This window comes from Fundulus heteroclitus, chromosome 6 (genome assembly GCF_011125445.2).
Source record: "Fundulus heteroclitus isolate FHET01 chromosome 6, MU-UCD_Fhet_4.1, whole genome shotgun sequence".
NCBI classification, from domain to species: Eukaryota; Metazoa; Chordata; class Actinopteri; order Cyprinodontiformes; family Fundulidae; genus Fundulus; species Fundulus heteroclitus.
The window spans coordinates 9,309,283-9,327,362 of NC_046366.1; the positions used below are offsets into that span (position 1 = coordinate 9,309,283).

At 41.0% G+C, this 18,080-nt stretch overlaps 2 protein-coding genes across 2 annotated transcripts; both read left to right on the plus strand.

Moving 5' to 3' along the window:
* Positions 1–4,467: 4,467 nt before the first annotated feature.
* LOC110366370 (xin actin-binding repeat-containing protein 1-like) lies at positions 4,468–13,150 on the plus strand. Its single transcript, XM_021319409.2, has 4 exons — positions 4,468–4,693; positions 8,326–8,477; positions 8,630–8,674; positions 10,682–13,150. Exon 4 carries the CDS (start codon positions 10,682–10,684, stop codon positions 13,136–13,138), a length of 2,457 nt encoding a protein of 818 aa, XP_021175084.2. The 5' UTR covers positions 4,468–4,693; positions 8,326–8,477; positions 8,630–8,674; the 3' UTR covers positions 13,139–13,150.
* On the plus strand, positions 13,061–15,635 carry LOC118563411 (xin actin-binding repeat-containing protein 1-like). Its single transcript, XM_036137997.1, has 2 exons — positions 13,061–15,120; positions 15,548–15,635. Exons 1-2 carry the CDS (start codon positions 13,150–13,152, stop codon positions 15,548–15,550), a joined length of 1,974 nt encoding a protein of 657 aa, XP_035993890.1. The 5' UTR covers positions 13,061–13,149; the 3' UTR covers positions 15,551–15,635.
* Positions 15,636–18,080: the final 2,445 nt, after the last annotated feature.

Here is an 18,080-nt window from a genome sequence, read left to right on the forward strand (position 1 = left end):
GCATTTTTCTGAATGTAAAGCAGCATGCAGCTTTGTCTCTGATGAACTAACTCACACTGACTTTTTTTTGGAAAGACAAAATCGTTCACTCATTTTTGCTTTGGGATGCAGTGAGATACAGCTGGATTTGCAGCGGAAGTCCCAAAGTTTCTAAACATTAACGGAGTCATATGACTGTCAGTGTTTCAGCCTGTTATAGAATAACTCCAATAAAGTTAAACCTCAGCTTTATGACTGATTGGTCAGTGATTTTGGATTTAAATAATTTTTAAAAGGCCATGGATCAGCTTCTACTTGGCGTTCAAGGCATGATCAACAGTGAAATGTTTACAGTCAACTGATTTTAAAGGCAGAAACTTTCATTCCTCTTTCAAAGCTGTAGGTAAAAACAGTGCTATGGAGACGTTTGGCCTGAGGAGGACTCAGTCGTTGAGGAGCCTCTCTGGGGTTCAGGAAAAATCCTGGGTCATGTCATCAGCAGCAAACTGGAACAGGAAGTCTGTTTCTCAGCTGGTGCAGCAGTAAGTCCACACTTTGTTCATACATTCTGGGGGACATACAACCCAGCACACACACGTATGCAAAAAAAAAAGAAATAAATGTGTCCCATTTTTTTCCTAACAGTTACCAAAGCTGCATGGACCTCAGGAGTTCAGAAAAAGCCGAGGAAGGATTTGAGGTCAGACTCTTTTTAACGTGATCGCGTTGCGTGGCAGAAGAACACATAAAACTCATCTTGTGCCTTCAGGATCCAGAAACCTGCGTGGACAGCCGCTGGAAGAGGCTGGACAGCAGGGAGACTGGGAACTTCTGGAGCAATCTGTCCAGGAGTCGCTCCATGGAAATCCTGCCTCAGAGAGAGGCTTCTGGCACCAGAGCGCTGCGAGCCCTGTTTGAGTCCAAGGCCACCCTGCAGCAGGACTACCACAGCAGCCCTCGGCTGAACTCCCTGTCCGCAGCCAGCAGTAAACCAGCGGGAGACTGTCCTCTGCAGGACTGGAGAAGGCATAGCACCTCGCAAAAGGGAACTATGATTCTGGTGAGAGACAGCGCCTACTATCACTGCATGAGAAATCAAATCATTATGGAGACCTCCGTAGACAGGCAACCCTATGAGCACACCTCAGCTGCATGTCACAAAACATTATTGCTACACACAGATCTTTACCTAAAGTATGCATACATCTTGCACTTTTCCACGTTTTGTTACATTACGACTACAAACCTCAATACAGTTTATTGCGGCTGGCCAGAACAATTGAGTAGTTAATTGTGAAGTTGAAGGAAAATGGCACCTGATTTCCAAATTTTAAAAGATGACAAATAGAAAAGTATAGCGTTTATGTTCATCTCCTTAACTCTGATCAGCTTCTCTGTCCTCCTGAATGACTGTATCCCCACAGCATGACGCTGCCACCACCATGTTTCAAAGTGGTGATGGTGTGTTTGATGAAGTGCAGTCAAAGCATTTGAGCCAAAAACTCAGCTTTAGTCTTCTTTGCCGTGTTTGCTGTGTCCACTACCTGGCTTCTGGCAAAGCACAAACAGGACTTTTTTTATGGCTCACTGAGACAATTGCATGTTGTCGTTAACCTTGCAGCAATTCATACAACTCAACAATAATAATAATAGAGTGAGGGAAAGTGGTCATCATGTCCTCCAGCAGCCTAAGCCCGTAGCAGCATGACTGCAGCGATAGGCTCAGGATAACAGAAGCCACTAAGCTTTGTTGAAAACAGCAGGTTTAAGCCTAGTCCTAAAATAGATATGATGTCTGCCTCACGGGCAAGGACATAGAGGACAGATGTGTGTAGTGCATGACTGATAGTTGCCCTGTCGACAGATTACACCACCTCACCTACAGATCCCTGCAGCTCCTCCAGAGATGCCACGGTCCTCTTGGCTTCTTCTCTGATTACCTCTCTCCAGTCAGTTTAAATGAAAGGACATGTCTTGGTTGCTTTGTCGATGTAAACCTTTATTTATTTACGTTTTAAGACTACGGATTAAACAGTTCTCCCTGAGATGTTCAAAACTTGGGAAATTATTTTCTAACCCAACTCTGCTTTAAACTCTCCACTAATTTTCTGCTTGACCTCGTCTGCTGTGTTCGTTGGTGTTTAAGCTGTCATCAGAAGGCTGTAGTTGTACTGAGATTGCGTTACAGACAGGTGGACTCTGTTTGCTAATTAGGTGACTTATGAAGGCGCTGGGTTGCACTGGATTTTAGTTGGTCGCATCTGGGAAAAGGAGCTGAATACAAATGCACTCCACACTTGTCCAATTTTATCTGTTACATTCTTTTAAGGCCCCGTAAGCCTTAAAACGACGTAACAAAATATGTCGATTGTGGCTGTAAATGTGGAAAAAGATCAAAGAGTTTGAATATACATGGAAATTTCATAAAGTGAAGACATTTTTTTTTCAATAATATTAGCAACATTCCTTTTCAGTTTGGTAAATCTGTTTTGGATTGAAACACAGCAAGTCGTTTTAAGCCACCTTACAATGAAAACCGGACCAAATTCAAATCCATTCATATTTATATCAGTCACAGTCAGCTTCACGTTACACCTGAAGGCTGCAAAAAGACGCAATTGGAGCAACATTAGAGAGATATCAGACCAACCCAATTAGTGAAGGTTTTACCATGTGAGGAGATCAGTAGATCACATTCAGGCATTCTCTTTGCTGGAATCCCTCATTGTCAACAAGCCCAGGGTGATACTGGAGAGGAATACTCGTTTGTCCATCCATCCATCCATCCATCCATTTTCTAACTCGTCTATCCTTTATGGGGTCGCGAGGGGTTGCTGGTGCCTATCTCCAGCTGTCAGTGGGCGAGAGGCGGGGTTCACCCTGGACAGGTCACCAGTCTATCATAGACACTCGTTTGTCTTGTCAAATAAATCAATCGAACCATGCGCCACAAATAAATACACCTCCCAAAACAGCATTCACATTCCACTGCGGTTCTTTCAGCATAGGTCTGTGATGACTCACTTGACCAGTGAGGATAGGTGGGAGATATTTAGCCGACGTAAACGGTTTGTTAACTCTTTAATGAAATGACGTCTTGTCAACCCACAGAGAACCACCCAGGTGAGCGGACGGAAGGCCACCGATGACGTCCCGGAGAGTTACAACAGAGCGCCCAGACGAACGCGCGGTGAGCGGCAGCGTTTCATGTCGCGTTTGTACTCACTGACTTCCCCGAGGGCAGGTGGGATCAGCGTCTGAACCTCCTCAAAGCCATGGTTTATACGCATACCCTGGTGTGTCAGCGTGTAACCAGCTGTCTTTACTTTAAAGTGCGGTTCACGTATCCGTTCTGGTCAGTTCTTGGAAATTTGTGGGTACGCAGCTGAATGTGTGCATCTAACAGTGGTGCTCGAACGTCTAAAAATATACGGCGTACCAACTAGATCTGTGTTCAGGTCCAAGCAAATATATCATGAGCAAAGCTATTGAGATTCAAGACATCATGAGGTGAATCTTGAAAAAAGGTCGTTGAGCAGTGACCCCCGCGTCGTTTCACTGAGGAGGGAAAACAGCTAAATAAAGACGAGGATGTTGTTGTGTAAATGCATAGCTATGTGCGCTGCACACCGGCTTAAGATAGGAGTGAGGCCATCGTGTCAGCTCACACCGTCATGCAGATATTGCTTAGAAACTCTGACGTCTTCACCCGGTGATGTTTGTAGTATGAGTAAGGGAAAGTCAGACGGGTGAGTGGAACACCTACGGTCTGAAAACAACACTGAAAAATGTGAATATTAAACATTTTACCGAACACTGGAAAGTATGAATACTAATTCAGGGCCTGTCAAAAGTGTTCAAACCCCTTTTTCTCATGTTGTTATGGTACAGCCACAAAGTTTGTGTATTTTATTAGGATTTTATTAAATATTAGACCAACAGAAATGAGTGCATAGGTAGGAACTGGACAGAAAAGGGTACATGTATTTTTATTTTTTAAGCAAAGAATCTGAAGATTGTGGCGTGTGGTTGTATTCAGACTTTTAGTCTAAACAAAATCTATGACAGCCTTCAAGCCACATAGATTTGTTAGAGAACATTAGCTAATAATAATAATAATAATAATAATAATAATAATAATAATAGACTAGCGTAGTGTTGAGCTATCACATACAGTCCTTCAAAAAATACATTAAAGCTTGTGGTTGTAACTTATTAAGAAATGTGAAAATGTTTACACTGTAGGAAGACTTTTGTCGTGCCCTGTATCCATTGAACTCTTTATAGTCTCGACCACTTGGATGAAATAGAGCCTTCCGTGACTTCCTGTGTGTTATTTTAGCACTGTCCCCCCCCCCGGCACCCACAGATACACGCACACTCACCGTCCCACCCAGCGCCTGTAATAGTGGGTGACAATGTAGCTGTGGGAAAGGGAGGGGATGGGGTGTCCCAGTCTATCAGTAACTAACAGTGGGGACTGACTCAGGCCCGCAGCAGCAGCCAGCCCACAGTCCCAAAATAGTCCAGGTCCTAACACTGGGACAGATAAAAATCAGCTGTCACCGAGACCACAGGACTAGAAAGACTTTGGCCATTGGCTTTCAGGAAGAGAGGAGACAGACTGGCACACACGTCGCTGGGGCCTGAACAGTGAGTTAAACAGCAGAGCTACAAGGGAAGGTAACAGTGAGCAAGGCTGGATGGTGCTTCAGTAAGTATGCATTCAATTCCATTAAATGGGAGATAGGACGTTTTGTTAAAGAGTGATAATGTTGCTCTGATGCTAACAGACGCCAAGATGTTAGAAAGGAAATCCATGATCTGTAAAAAAATTATGCACTGGCTATTTTATTAATTAATAGTGCTTTTATTACTTGGCCAGTTATCTTGTGATACGATTTGCCCAATCTCTAAGGAAAGGGAGGAAAATGTGTTGTCTCATACACAAATGTTTCATTTTATGGCTTCTCTTTTTGACCAGCGAATACAGATTTACTTCTGTATTTATATCTGAGCAGTAAGTGTAACAAAAATGTTTTTTTTTTATCTTTGATTGGATAACAAATGTTTAATTCCTGTTTTAAATTCTGGAATTTACGAACACAAAGATTGCCCTGAATCTGATGTTGAGATGGGGTCTTTCCACTGGTTGTCTAAGCATGGTAATACTAGAGATGCAGCGCTCTGAGTTTTGTGGCTTAATTCCAGTCTCTGGTATTCTGCAAAGCTTTATTTTTTTTTACCTGATGCTGATTTATCTCTAAATACTATAGTACATGAAGATAGAATAATAATGCTGGAAAGGAGTTATTCGAGCCTTCATGCATTCAGTGATCATGAATTGGTTATCTGAGGAGGCAATGACCTGCTGATGTGTAAGAGAGCATTTCCTGTAAAACATAGTATAATTTAAAAACAAGGAAAACATTTCTTTTTAGTTTTGAGTTTAAACTGGCGGTAGCATCTCACATTAGCAAGGAGCCCGGCTAGCATGACTGAAAGGGCTGCTATTCCCTAGAGAATCCAGATCGTTACCTCAACTATCCAAAAGGCTGCCAAGCTTTCTAGTTGCATGAAAACAATCAAACTCTGTTGATCCTTCCTGTTTTCTGCTGAAAACCTTAGTCCCTCACAGCTTGAATGAACTGCAGACAGGATGTAGAAAGAACAGTTCCCTTTAAATAGCTTCTTACTTCTCTGCTTCTTCTGACCTCATGCGAAAAAAACCTGACAGGTCTCTTTCGTCAATGAGAAGTCGTGCATCAGTGGGACTACCTGTCTAAATAAAGGCTTAAAAATATAATAATAATAATAATAATAATAATAATAATAATAATAATAATAATAATAATAATAATAATAATAATGAATTTGAATTTTCTGTTTCTTGTAACAGTTTCCACACTGAAGAGTGTTTTTTGTCCTGGATGCCTCACACTGTACACTTTAATATTGGCCTTTGCATAATTTCCATTTAGTGTCCCTATAAGCAAGTTGATGGTTTCCACAAGTTTTTGACAAGTTGGTCGAAAATCATGCCCAATCAAGCTGACAAGTGGTCCAGTTACAGCTTGCACTTTATCTCTAGATAATGCCTTCAAGTAAGGGTTGTATTCAACTCTTTAAATTCAGCTATGCTTGTACCATCAGGAGGTACACAGTTGCATGCGTGTGGAAGCTAGAAGGCGAGGAATCCCTTCAACATGAGCTATTTTTTGTGTTACGGTTTTATGGCAGTCTGTGAATGTGGCAACAATCCTGAACAGCTGACGGCGGGGAAGGTGGTGAAGAACAAATAGCAACTGCATTTCGCCGCCATTTTGCACAGCTGCCAGCCGAAAACACCCACCCATCAATGTGCCAGTAATAGCTCCTTTCCATTCCTGGAGCCCAGTTCAAAGAGCTGTGAGCGGACACTGCTGTCAAAAATGTGGGAATCACAGAGAGAATGTGTTCAGATTACTCAGAGTCAACAAAGCCAACAGCCTTTTAATCTATTCTGATTGGATACCAATGATTATTTTAACAAATCAAATATATCTCTGTGAGCATACTGACGATGATGAGTGACCTCAGAGTTTGGTGGACCAGGATTTCATCACACAACGCCCTCAGTGGCATTATTCTTTCTGTCCACTCATGTATGAAAATGTTTTAAACCCAGGCTCGTGAGTGGCGCCGGCTCACGGGTCCATCCCTTTGTCCTGTGAGAGCTTACTGGGTGATGAGGGAGGCGTGTTTCTATCTGACCATTAGCTACAGATGGATGATCTGTGCAGAAACCCTGGCTGCTGGAACTTTAAACTTATTGCTGGTTTTATCAGTTTGGTGGTGTTGCTGATGGAAAACACAGGTTATGAACACTTAAAGGAACAACTCAGGATTTTTAAGGTGAAGTTCTGTTAAAAGGTTTTGGGCAATCATTTCTTACCTAGAAGACAGCTCTTATGGCATCTTCATTTAGCAAAAGTTCAGATTGGTTGTTCCTTCAAAACAACTCCAACTTTAAGAAAGAAATTCATTATGTTTTACGCTAATGCTCTTTTATGAAGCTTTATACTGTTGTTTATTGGATTGTTGATCACGAAAAAAAAGCCAATAATTATTTACATGGGAAGTGGAAGCTGGAGGTGGTGCGCCACCAAAGATCTTCCTGTGTGAAATGCAAACTGAAAATAAAACATCTGATGTAGTCCATGTCAGAGTAATAACCTAAGCAAAGCAAGGCAATGCAAAAATCAATATTATAGCTGTTAGTTTGCTTAAACAGCAGTAAATATATATTTTTCCTTGTTATACTGGATTACATTCATATCTGACTGGAAACCATTCGTACGAGCCGTTTTTCTTTGGGTTCTACATAGGAATATCATTGATCCTGCTGGTTAATCTAATCTAAATAACCACAAATGTTCTTTTGGCTAAAGGTGCAAAAAAAAAAAAAAAATAGGTTTGCATAAATCACTTTGATCTTTTTCATACTGGAGTTGGTTTTTTAAGGTATTTAAAGTCCACTCTGGTCTCTGCCCCCCTTGGACCAGCAGTTTGCTTTAGCCTTTAGGTCCAGTTGATCTTGATAAAATCCTAAGAGGCCAAGAGAGCTATCTATTGCAGCAAATATAATACTGCTTATAACCTTTTTACAAAACCTCTCTTAAAACTTAAATATCCTTTTAACCCAGTTTAGTGTGCCTTGTGAGGGAGTGACAAGTGACAGATTACAAAAAAATTACAATTCTTTTGTGTTTAACTAACCAATACAGGGTGTCATTGTAAGCTAAAAATGTCTTCAGGTCCAAAAACCTGACTGAGATCATTTTCAGCATTTTTACAAGGTCAGGCCTGTTGCATTCCTCAGGTCAGGTGTTGAAGGTTTGACGGCAGAAAGCTCCCACTAAAAAATGCGGAAACCTTCTGGGTCACTCCAGCTGAGCTAGCAGTTGTTGTTTTTTGTCTCTCCTGAGCTTCATCGACAGTCCCATGGCATGCAGTCTGGTGAGGGTCTCAGGCCGCAGGCACGCTGTGCAGGCATATTTAGTACCAAAGACTTTAGAAGCTCATTTGTTTCTTATGGCATTTCTCCTATTTTCACTAAGCTATGCAAATGTGAGTTTTCGCGAGCTAACCTGAAGCTGCAGCAGCGATAAGATGGGTAGCATTGTCACTATGAATAGGCCCACTTTGAGGGGATCCAAAAATACAACCTGTTATCTGTAACTTTAGGTTTATCTACTTTTAAAGTGGATGTCATCAAATCTAAACAGGCAAAATTAACCTAGACTGGATTCATTTCATTTCTTCATCCAAGCTGAATATTCCTTTTTTTTTTTCTTTTCTTTGCAGACAATAAATACAATTCATCAAAGAGCAAAGGAGACACTTCAACAGGACAACCCAGAGACAGGATATCTGCTTCCTCCTCAGTGAAAGACAGACTAGCTCTATATCTGTCGAGAACAGCAACCATTGACTCAGTGGGAAGCTCAAAACAGCCAGTGAGTTCCTGAAATGCCTCTCATACCTTCCCATATAACAAGGCCACAGGCTTTCGTAGAGAATAATTAGAACAACACAATGGTTTAAAATGCTCACATTTATTGTGTTTTACAGGTAGCCAAACTATCCTAAGTTGTTCTTTTCTGTTTAGCAGGAATTTCAAGGAACTTCACGAACAAAGGCTAAAACCAGCAAGGTAATTTGCTGCTTATTTTGCATCCCTGATGCAACAGTGTTCTTTACTACTAATGTGTGCTGTGTGTGTTTCGTGATTGCCTGCATGGCATATTAAATATAAGCTTATACGATTTAAAAAGCATTAACTTCATATAACGTAAAATCAGAAAAGGCATGTTTCAAAAAGCATGTTTGGTAGTTTTGTTGTTTTGCGCAGGTAAGTAACACTTGAATAGAAACGTGAGGTTAACTGAAACCTAAAAACACTAATAACTGATTACTTTCATATTTGGAGATTTTTTTTATTAAATCTTAAATATGAAAACTTAATAGCCTTAACAAAACAAAATAAGAGAAATATGTCAAAGTTCACTTATCTGTGCTTCCGGAAACCCTAAAAGTGCAGAAAATGAATTTTAATTAAATATAAAACAAGAATATTTGTAATTAATAAAGCAAAGAAATAGATATTTACAAGAAATGTTCTACTATTTTGTTCAACTTTAATAAAGAGATAATTTACAAAATAATTAGACAACATTTTAGACTTAATAAAAGTAAAATTAATAACTTCCACACATAACATGGAGAGATCAAAAATTATTTGTCAAACATTTAGATTGGATACTTTGATCTTTTCTGCAAGAAAACCAAATTAGATCCATACAAGTGAGTCAAAACAAAAGCTACAGTCAAACTACCAAATTAGATTACTTATGAGTGATTCTGTTATGTTCTTGTGTAAAACAGTATCGTCATATGGTAGGGTGGATTTATGAGGATATGGGCCCTTGTGCTGGACACGCTTTGGTTTTTTTTTCTTTAATGTATGCAAACAATAACAAATTTTGCAGTTAAATACACGTTACCTGCAATGTATTTAGACCTTTTCCAAGTTAAAACAAATGCTGTTTTTTTATTTGGTATTTATCTGACCTTTATCTCTTCTAAAAAGTTCCTTATAAACACAGCATGATTTCAAGATATGTCTTGTTTAAAAAGAAAAAAGTAACATATGCCAAAAAATATAATAAGAAGGGCTGGATCATGCACTTAAATCTTCCCTTTATGTCTAATGTCCCTGGTTTTGTGGTCAAAGTTGGGTTGTGAGATTACAGTTTAAAACTATTACAACAGTTGTAGATTAAAATCCCAAATATTAATTCACCTCAGTCAATAGACTCTTATAAATTTTCTTTTTTCAACATATGAAATACAATGTTGGGGAAGCATCCAATAATTAATACAGTTAAGCCAAAAATCACTTATACCATGGGCAAATTTAAATTTAAAATAATTTTCATTCAGCCAAGACGTTTGTTGCTTATAGGAAATGAGACTGGCATCTATCAAAAGATAAAACAAAGGTGTCTCAATTTTGAACAAGTTAACTTAGCTGTTTTTGCTATTTACAACTCAGTTGAGAATTATTTATTGGCATTCCAGCAATTATACCCTTAATTAATTACAAACATTTTTCACTGACATTTTGCAGATTTATCTTTGGTAATTAGCTTCAAGCCTTTCAGGTTAGAGAGTCTCCATGCCATTACCCTAATCTTAAACTCTCCCCACAGATTCACAATCTTGTTAGGAGTCTGGGTGGGTCCCTCCAAAATGTTAATAGTACTTTCAGTCAGAAGAAACATGTTGGTAAAATTGAAGGATTACTTTAAACCAACATTTGCCACATCTATGAATATTTTTATGCCTAACTGTACAGAAAAGAAACAAAAAAATAGTTTGGGTCTCCTCAAAACCTCGTGACCCCAGGCTATGCTCCTGTAAACCCTTTTCAACGTGTGGTACTGCGCTTGAAACGTGTCTACTAACACCTGTTGAGTCTTTTCTTAACTTTGGTGTGATAGAAGAGGGTTTGCTGTGAAAAACTACATATGAACATAATAAAAGGTAAAGTATGGCTTCTATAACTACATGCATATATATTCTACATATATTTTTAATATGACCAGTTTTGATGATTATATCCTTAGGCTTTTTCTTTTATCTTTTTATGTATTTCAAGATGGCAGATGCAGAAAGGAAAATCGCAGTTTCACAGTCAGTCCACGACGAGGATGACTTGCCTCCTCCCCCGCCTCCTCCTGTGCCACCTAGACCCTTTGATTATGAAGAGCCAACGACTCTGAGTAGCCTCCCTGTGCCTCCACCTAAAGAAACCTTCTCCATGTTCTACCAGCAGCAGCAAAAGAATGAGCTGAAGAGGCTCTTCAAACATATCCACCCTGACCTGCGAGCAAGTCTCGATGATGTTGCTGATGATGAGATAATGCGAGCAGTGCAGTCGGAGAACACTCAGGCAGCAGACGCAGCCTATCTGGGAGAAGTTCAGTCCATGAGGTGGATCTTTGAAAACTGGACTCTGGACAATATTGGAGATCCTCATGAAACCAAAAAACTCCTGGATAGTGAGGAGTTAAAAGGTGGAGATGTCAGAAGCACCTCTACAATGTTTGAGCACATTGATAGCACCCTGCACATACCAGCTAAAAGACAGATGTCTGTCATGGGGGATGTGAGAACATCCACGTGGTTGTTCGAAACCCAGCCGTTAGATTCTCTCAGTAAATCCAAAGGTGAAGAGGGTGAACTGGTGGAGGCACTTCTGAAAGAACCCATACAGTCTGGAGATGTAAGAGGGACTCGGCTTCTCTTTGAGTCCAAACCGCTGAGCGACTTGGGCCGATGCAATTCCATCGAAGACTGCAGCGTCCTGAAACTGATGTCTGAGCTTCAGGAGCAGAAAGGAGATGTCAGGAAAACTGTGAAACTGTTTGAGACGGAACCATGCTGCGCCATCAGAGACAACAGCGGCAATATCCACGAGATTAAGTCCATCTGTAGGGAGGAGATCGATAGTGGCAAGCTCCACACTGCCCGGTGGCTTTTTGAAACCCAGCCTTTGGACATGATTAATAAAGGAAGTGATGGAGTGAAAATAATACGGGGTATATCTCTGGAGGAGGGGCACAGAGGAGGTGTTGACCAGAAAAGGTGGATGTTTGAAACTCAGTCATTTGATGCAATTCAAGAGGTTGCAGGAGCAGATACCTTTGAAGGAATAGAGGTCGGCAACGCACGAGAAGCGGATGTTGTCAACAAAAAGAAGCTGTTTGAGATGCAACCCAGAATAGATTCAGGAGAAAAGTCTCTGGAGAAAGAAGCAATTATTGGGGGAGATGTCAAGTCCTCTATGTGGCTGTTTGAAACTCAGCCCATGGAGGCTCTTAGTGATAATTATGAAGTAGGGCGTCTGAAGAAAATTACCCTTTCAGCTGGAGAACAAGGAGAAGTGAAAGGCAAAAAACTCATATTCGAAAAGGGCAGCTTTCAGAAGAACACTTCATTTAAAGAACAAGAGATTGAAAAGGGTGATGTGAAGGGATTCAAACAGCTTTTTGAGACAATCCCCTTGAGTAAAATTGCTCGGTTAGAGGAGGAGATGGCTGAAAGGCAGGAAACCATGTCAGGTAACAAGGCAGTGATGGAGACCAACCCGCTATACACAATAAAGGACAGCTCTGGAAACCTCCATGAGGTCACAACAGTCAGCCGGGAGGAATTCATCAGGGGGAAAGTCAAAAACTACAAGTGGATGTTTGAGACCAAGCCTTTAGATCAGGTGGCAGATGGGAAAGATGTTGAGGTCATCAAAGGAATCACCAGACAGGAGGACAACACAGGGGATGTAAAGACAGCAAAGTGGCTTTTTCAAACTCAGACCATTGATGGAATCCATTGCAAGTTCAATCGAACAGAGCAAAGCTCTTCAGTTGAAAAGGAGCCTTGCAAAGGTGATGTCAAGACCTGCAAATGGTTATTTGAGACACAACCAATGGATATGCTGTACGACAAACCGGAAAGCATCAAGGAAAAAGACTCCATTGACATGAATGTCAAGTCTATGACTTGGCGTTTTGAGTCACAACCCGTGGACAGCATCAGAGATGGTGAGCCATACAGTTTGAAGTTGTGTAGCACCAAAAAGGACTCTGTCAAACCAGAGGTGGCTGTTCAAACAGTAAAACATCTATTTGAAACAGAGACTTTGGACAGAATAAGAAAAGATTCAGACACAGAACAAAACCTGAGATGCATCAGCCAGGTCAACTTTCAGTCAGGAGATGTGTTACGTGTCAAAGAACTTTTTGAGTCCCAATCCCTTGATGAAATAGGGTCAGAAATTCTATCTACAACTCAGGGACAGAACCAAGATGAACATGCTGAAAAAGGTTCAGTACATAAAGTTACATGGATGTTTGAGAACTGTCCTATGAACCAGCTTAATAAAGATCAAGATGAGTATGGAGTAGGAATGGAGAAAGTTGGAGTTCTTGAAACTGGGGATGTACAAAACAAAAAGTTCATCTTTGAAACTTCTTCACTGGACAAAATCCAAAAGGAACCCCTTCAGGAGAAGTCAGTATCTGTGGAAGAACCCATGTGGGAAACGTTGATGTGAAATCCAGCACCATGGTCTTTGAGTCCCTACCTCTCTATGCCATCAGAGACAAAGAAGGTCAGTTTCATGAGGTGACCACTGTCAAAAAAGAGGAGGTCATGAGTGGTGACGTGAGTGGGACGAGGTGGATGTTTGAGACAAAACCCCTCGATTCCATCAAGGCAGAAAATGAAGTGTATGTGATTCGAGCTGTTACACAAGAAGACGTCAAGAAAGGGGATGTAAAATCAGCCAGATGGAAGTTTGAGACACAGCCTCTCGACTCCCTCACTGATCCAGACGAATCTTCTGTTCAGCTTACTGAAGACTTTGCAGGCAGCAATGTGCAGCTAAATAAAAAAATATTCGAATCGGACCAGTCAAGCAAGAGGTTTGTGAGGATGGTTAGTGTCACTGATGTGCAGCGCGGGGATGTTAGGACCTCTACCTGGCTCTTTGAGAATCAGACCCTTAACAGTCTGAAAGGGGAACCTCAGGAGCAGAGTCCAGCTAAAACAGTCCACAGAGAAGACAGCCAGAAGGGAGATGTGAAGCGCTGCACATGGCTGTTTGAATCCCAACCACTGGACAAGATCAAGGACTCTGAAGACACCTCAGCGCAAGCTATTGAGGAGATACCCAAAGCTGATGTGAAGTGCACTACCTGGCTATTCGAGACCACACCACTGGATAAAATCACTGCCAACAGTGTGGCTGAGACCCTCTCATACTTGTATGAAAGGAAGTTTGTCCACTCCAGTGGCATAATAATAGAAGCAAACGAGAGAAATCACGTTAACATGGCAAAATATCTCCTTGAGTGCAGTGAAGGTGTGCAGATTCAGAAAGAGGACATCATTGCTGGCAACATTAGAAACATCATGTTGCAACTCCTGCTCAAACCAACAATAAGGCCACAAGTGACTCTTCTGAGAGAAGTTGAAAAGGGTCAAATTAACACGACACTAGTAGAGCTTCCAGTCTTCGAATCAACCATGAGTGCCAATATTGAGAGCGATCAAAGAATGCAGAACATTGCTCAGCTGATAGATGACTTGCTCATTCAGGATAAGAATTTCAAAAAAGGGATCATAATGCAAGAGACTGGAGAGGAAAAGGGAGAAATGTCAGTTTTTTCTCTTATCAGCAATAGTGATACAAAAACTGAGAGTCATATTATGGAGAGGGGAGATGTGAAAGGTACAATTGGAAATCTATTGGCTACTGCCAACAGTCAACGAGCTGCAACATCGTGTAGAGTGGATGCAAATGAGAAGGGAAATGTGAATTTGTACAAAAGCTGCATTGAAAAAGGAGATCTCCGGTACTTGAAGAGTCTTCATACTGATGAATGTGAAGATGAAGGTGTCCAAGCCCTTTCGATGAAGGAACAAGTCGAAACAGTTCAGGGGGGTGTTCAGGAAGCAAAGAGAAGCCTCTGCCAGCAGAAAGAGCAGGTCGAGAAAACCATTTGTGATGTGTTGCCAGGAGATGTAAGGAACGCCAAAAAAGTTTTCTCATCCGAGTCCTTTGTCAGTGTTGATAGCTGTATTCCAAAAGAAGAAATAATCCCAGGTGATGTGTCATCAGCAAAGCAGCAACTGGCAGAGAAGCAGCCTGTCATTGTGGACAAGGAAGAAGTTGTACCTGGAGACATCAAGGCAACAATGGAGTCTTTAGAGCGTGCAAAGCAGCAAAGCATGTGTGTGGAAAAGGAGACCATTAAACCCGGAACCATCTATGAGATGGACCTGTCAACTCACGGTCCTGTAGATGAAGGAAGCCAACCACAGAAAGAAGTTATTGTATCTGGAGATGTGAGAGCAGCTAAAAAGTCCCTCGAAATGGCCAAGCAGCAAAGCATGCACGTGGAGCGGGAAGTCATTGTTCCTGGAAAAATATACAATTTGGGAGTGACAGCGAAAGAGGAAACCTCTTCAACTGTGGAGCTGTCTACATGTTCATCCTCCTCCAGATGCCAGCAAATCAAGACTTATCCTAAGGTCAGTGACGCAGAGAAGGATGAGGAGAGCCACATTTCCTTTCAGACTCAACAAAGTGCAGTAGTAGTCAGCAGTTGCGGTCAATCAATACCGCCATTCATAGGTTGTGATTTTAACGGTCAGACAACTGAAGATGAAATAGAAGAGATCATTAGAGGAGATGTGAAGGCAGCCATTAGGTCTTTGCAGACTGCAGCAACAGAACAGAGGGTTGCAGATAGGGAAAATGTTGTTAAAGGAAATGTGCAGTTGGCTCTGAAATCTCTTGAGAAGTCTAGTGTAAATGTAACCAAGGGAGACTATAAAACTGCAATGATATACAGGAATTCAGGCAGAGCATGCTCAGAGAGGAGCAAGACTGTTCACAATCAGTGTGCTGTGGTGCCTATTCCTTCATCTGACACAACATTATCTCCTTCAATTTCAGTAACCTGTGAAGGACAGCCAAGGAACCCAATACAGATTTCAGCCCCCAACCCCATAGTAAATGGACACTCTTTATCATCCGGTTTGGAAAGAGAAACTTCACCGCCAGTCCTAGGAAAGAGCAAGAAGCCAAAGAATCAGAAGCCAGCATTACCACCAAAGCCCCAGTGGATAAAAACAGTCACCGTGGAAGCAGCGAACGCCTCACTGACTCCTGCTCCCAAAGTTACCTGCCACGTTGAAAACAACATGAAACCTGGGGTTACTCTAAAACAAAACCAACAATTTATTACACACTCTATAGATACCCTAAGTGGGAAAAGGAACAATTTAACATTACAACAAGGTTCTGATAAAGTACAAGATTCACATCCACCAAATGAAGATCTGCCAATAGAATCAAAAATACAGAAAGATGACAAAAAGCTCAAAGCACCTCACATAGAGAGGGAATCAAATGTTCATCTACCAGTGTCCAACAGCGACAAAATGTCAATAGAAAGAAATGTGATCCACAAAATAAATGCAGCTGAGGAGATCCAGATGTGCATGAAGAATTATAAAGAAGATGGAAAACAGGACATGAACATGAGCTTGAAGGCTGCTCTACAGAACTTTGAAAAAAAGGATAGAGAGGATTTGGACAAAAGAGCTTTACCATCCAAAAAGGTAACAGTGACTTTTGATAATGCTAGAGACCAAAGACAAACTGGCAATGAGCTGCCTCGAAATCATGAACATGAGCTTAACTTGACCGGTTACCAACGCAAGACGGAAGTGGAAACATCACAAACTAATATTTCAGGTGAAGAAAACCATTCACAGCTAAATGACTTTAAACAAAACAACCAAGAATCCTGGAATAAGGTTGTTTTACGAGAGAAGAAAGTAAGGGAGACAGAGGAGGAGAGACGATACAGACTTTCAGTTCACAAGGACGAGATCATGAAAGAAAACGCAGAGACGGCCATGGAAATCTTTGATAATTTAAGGAAACGAGAAGAACTCAAAGGGATCCTGTCTCAGGTGCAGGAGATAGAGGGAGAGCCCTGCAGTGTAGATGCCAGCTCCCTGAAGTCATTATACAACAACGTACCTACGTGGATGGTTACGCCCAGAAATGCCAAGAAATTTAAAAAAGAAGAGAAGAAAGCTGCGGAGTTACAGGATGATGATCTTGAAAGCATTTCCTCAGTTGAAAGTGCATTTGAAGATCTGGAGAAAGCTAGCAAGGAGATAATGAAGCTGAAGGAACAGACGTTAGCCAGACTTGTTGACATTGAAGAAACAATCAAAAAGGCTTTGTACTCTGTTTCTAATCTGAAATCTGAAGCCGACATTGCAGGATTGTCGGGACTCTTTGACGAATCTTTGAAGACTGAGCAAAACCTTCAACCAGTCAATAACATCAGGAAAATAAGTATAGTGTCAAGCAAGACCAAACCAAATTCTGGCAAAGAGTCACTGAAAGCGCTAAAAAATGCAAATGGTAAGGCACTTATCAGACAGTCTTCCTCTCAATCTTCACCGTCATTCATCTCCATTCACTCCGCAAGGAAGCCTTCTGAGCAACAAAAACCAGCCATGTCAACATTTAAACCAGACACAAAGAGCGATGCGAAGCAAGACGTGGGTTCCTCTGTTACTGTATCCTCAAAAAATGGTCCCAGTCAAGAACGCAAAGTCAGCGTGCTTGAGGTAAAGGCTGTTCCAGAGCAAAACCCCGGGATAATTGGCACCAAGACCGTCAGTGAAACATACGAGGAAAGCGACAGCTTTGGCAATGTGTTTGTTTCTTCTGTGACGTCGACGTTCGTCACTAATCACCCCGACAATAAAACATCTGCTCTATTTGAAGTGGCTGGAGGTCCTAGCAGGTACGAAGTCATGACATCCCCTTTATGGCAAAGATCTGGGCGACCATTTGAAGACAAAGTGTTGAGCAACGCCAAGGAGGATGGAACGGTATTCGTAACATTTAGCCAACCAAACCAAAAGAAATAAATGAGCGAATCAGCGTGACTGGAGTCCTGTAAGGGAGACCTTTATTCCATTAGTCTGTGTATCTTGTATTTTCATGAGTTTTGTGAAGTTTATTGCAACAAAAATGATAAACATTTCTTTTATAAATGTTTTAATTTTTTTTACTGTAACCACCTGATAAAGTACCTATTATATTTGTCTATTGAAGCTAATAACATTGTATTTTCTGATGTGTATGTCATCAAATAAAGGAAAGTTTGAAAAATAGTCAAATGTTTTATCCTCTGTGGCAGATGTTGATTAGTTTTCAAAGAAATGTAAAACAAACTGTGAAATTTATTAAGAAGCAGCCAGACCGAAAAAAAAAATCATTTAAATATAGCTCAATGTGATCTGGGCATGCTTACTCATACTCCCAAAGATTGTGATAACTTTTGAGTTCTTTCCAAAATAATCTCAAAATACACTAAGGTTAGCGTACATTAAGGCCATAGTTTAACATTGCGCAGAAGCCAGAGAGTTTAGTCTAGCAACAGCCAAACGTGTTTAAA